This window comes from Grammomys surdaster, unplaced genomic scaffold, assembly GCF_004785775.1.
Source record: "Grammomys surdaster isolate TR1022 unplaced genomic scaffold, NIH_TR_1.0 126036, whole genome shotgun sequence".
Taxonomy (NCBI): domain Eukaryota; kingdom Metazoa; phylum Chordata; class Mammalia; order Rodentia; family Muridae; genus Grammomys; species Grammomys surdaster.
In genome coordinates, this window is record NW_021620849.1 from 4,892,877 (window position 1) to 4,896,093 (window position 3,217).

General features: G+C 44.0%; 1 protein-coding gene across 1 annotated transcript in view; it reads left to right on the forward strand.

The window, feature by feature from the left end:
• The window catches only part of Adamtsl3 (ADAMTS like 3), a 284,359-nt gene that overhangs the window by 243,265 nt on the left and 37,877 nt on the right, over nt 1-3,217 (forward strand). The window contains exon 22 of the mRNA XM_028754834.1: nt 640-767. Coding sequence (XP_028610667.1) covers nt 640-767 — 128 coding nt within the window. The remainder of the gene's footprint in view (nt 1-639; nt 768-3,217) is intronic.

The window sequence follows — 3,217 nt, forward strand, 5'->3', positions numbered from 1 at the left end:
TCTCCTTCTCCTTCTCCTTCTCCTCCTCCTCCTCCTCCTCCTCCTCCTCCTCCTCCTCCTCCTCTTCTTCTTCTTTTTCTCCCTCTCCCTTCCCTCTCCCCCTCCCCCTCCTCTTCTTCCTCCTCCTCTTTCCTCTCCTCCTCCCCTCCTCTTCCTCTTTCTCCTCCTCTTCTTCTTTTTCCTTTGATAGCTTACACTTCTTTACTCTCTCCCTAAATCCCCCTCCTTGCCATGTGACTACGTTATCCACAATGTATCTGACATTTGTGCCTGCTCAACTCAAGATGGCATGGCTTTTCCCTTCTCTCTGCCAGTCCTTTTCCCAGCAGCTGCTGAGATGCACAACTTGCCTGACAGTTTTTCCCTATTAACTATAATAAAATCAAGATGGAAGCTAGTATACATGTCCAAATCCCATCCTTCTGAAAGTACACTCTAATCTAAGGCAGGAAGGAAGCCTTCCTCACTCTTCCAGATACAGTTTCTTCCTCTAGGCAGGGAGCTGGACATGACCATCATTAGGGCTCCATGCCAGAACAAAATCTATAATTTTGTAGTCTCCATTCTCCCTAACCTGCAATGGCCCTATAGCAATCATGTGTGTTACTTGTGTATATTCTCACTGTAACTCTTTTACAGGATCATTTTGGATGAAACCGGAAAGATGCAGATACAGAATCCTACAAGGAAAGAACAAGGGATATATGAATGTTCTGTAGCCAGTCATCTTGGTTCTGATGTGGAAAGCTCATTGGTTCTATATGCAGGTAATGCCTCTGGGTGACACCTAGGGTGTCCAGTGGTCTTGTGGTTGCTGCTTTGTCTATCACCAGAAATGCTAGAACTCTAAAACTTGAGTGTGTGTTACACTGGTGTGTAGGGCTTGTCTAAACACGGGCTGCTGGGTGCTACCTAGGGTGCTGCTTTAGTAGATTTGGAATGAGTTTGCTGCTTGGCCTTTAAATGTGTTCCTGGGTCTCTGGAAACAGTGTTTGTAAGGCTTACTTTCAACAAATTGGGAATTAACAGGATGGAGATTAATTGGCAATGTGGATATTATAGAATTTTCAAAGTTCCATCAGGTGAGAAATAAGAATCAGTAAAGCTCGCACTTTCCTCTCAATGGCACACCGGCTAATCCTTAGCCAGCACTACCTATCCATGAGTTATGACTTTGTACCAGAATATGTCTTCACAGGCACTGAGCATTGACATTTTGTACCAAAGTGCTTTTTACAGGAGAAGCGCTTTTCCCTATTTAAGTTGTCGGCAGCAGTTCCTTGTGGCAAGATCGTGTTCTGGGGCTAGAAGGAAACAAGAGAGCCACTCCCTTGCTCACTACTCTCTTTTCATCTGCTTTGTCAATTATATAGACCAAGGTGAGAATAGAGACAACATCAGGGGTCAGAACGCAGTTTGGTCACCTAGATCCTGAGCTATGTGACAGGCACTTGTCATCCACAAGCTGGGAAAGTTGGACCTGTTGGTGTAGAAAGGTTCTTGAGTCTGGACAACCAGAGGCTGGCTGCCTTCCCCAGGTAGAGCCTTCAGGCCTTTGCTTTCACCTGGATGCTGTGCCTTGTACTCATTAGCACCTTTGAAACAAGCACAGAACCATGTAGTTCATGTAGCGAATAGGAGATGCCTCCTCTACCAGTGGTCCTAACTGCTCTGAAGTCCATCCTCAGATAACCAGAAGATAGGGCTGATATGAGGTCCTTATGAGGTAAAGGATGAGCTGTGACAACCAAAGACCCCTTGCAGCCAAAGAAGTCCCATTATTTGTTTTCTTCAGGATAATTTTCTGTTGCCCCCAGGCATTCTGAGAAAACCAGACCCCAGGCTTCTTGAGATCAAGAGTGCATGTGTTCTTATTCTGCATTTTCACTGTCTGCCTCACACAAATATGCACACAGATGGACAAAGCATGTGTCCTGACTGAGTTAATAAGTGAGTCCATTAATTAAGTATTCAAGGAGTGAAAGTCCTTGAATGAATTCCTGACCCTGTGGCTTTCTCTTTACTATATCTCCCATGGAGGTTTTATGTGGCTATTTGTTTCACATTAATTAAAATGCCAAATTCTAACTTCTCCAAATGGTGCTAATCCACTTGAGATGGCCTCATTTGAGTTCATAAATGAAGAATTTTTGCAGTATAGAAAGATGTCTTAAAGGAGGTGCCCCAGCAGCTTCCTTTCAATAAAAACAACAACAACCAAAACAAACAGAAACCCCATTCAATAGTGATAGCTTTCCTGTTTTAAGGGGACATGCATTTATTTAGATAGTATGAGAAGGGGTGTCTCTCAGCCGCATGCTGTAGGGTGAATAGCTATGAGATCACTGAGTACTTTTTACTGGGATTTCTGCTGAAGCCCAGCAGGCAAGAAGTTTGCATGAGTACACGGTTAAGAGAAGGTCAAAAGGAGTTGTGAGCGCCTGCCTACCTGGCCTTTCCCAGTGCAACTTTAAATGAGCCTTGAACCCAACATGTATTCTGCAGTTGGCAAGTTAATCTGTCTCTGGCCCTAAAAATAAACTAGTATGTGGGGGTATTTCAGAAAGTATATTGTTGCTGAGGTGTCTGACCATACTGCTTTGTGCACTGGCATGCTTTGCTTTTATTAAGAAGTAGCTCTGGTCTTGTGGCTGCTGAGCAGAGAGCACCGTGTGGTGCTTTGTACACATGCTAACTGAATTTGGCTTATTCTTACCTTAGTGGGAAGGGCCTTGAAGAGCCTTCTCCATCCTGAATAACAGTCATAAAGGGCAACAGGATAGATCAGGATCCACTGCCCTACCCCACATCCCTCCTCCCGTAAAGTGTCAGATGGTCACAGTCACTAGTGTTTTGGGCTTGTATCAATTTATCCAAGGCTGTATGTGAGAGATGCTAATCTGACCTGCCATAGAATTTTTCATCTTGTCAACTGAGTTTTTCTTTGTGAAATTATCAAGGAGGAGTTAACTTTTATTTTGGTTATGAAGATAATACATCTTCACTTTTTACATGACTGTTTCAAAGTACCTTTGAATGTCCACATCCATCCTCCCATCCATCTACCCATCCATCAATCCATCCATCTGTCTGTCTGTTCGTTTGTCCATCCATCCACCATCCATCATTCGCCTATCCATCATCTCTGGACTAAGTACCTGTAGTTGTGTGTGTGTGTGTGTGTGTGTGTGTGTGTGTGTGTGTGTGTGTGTGTGTG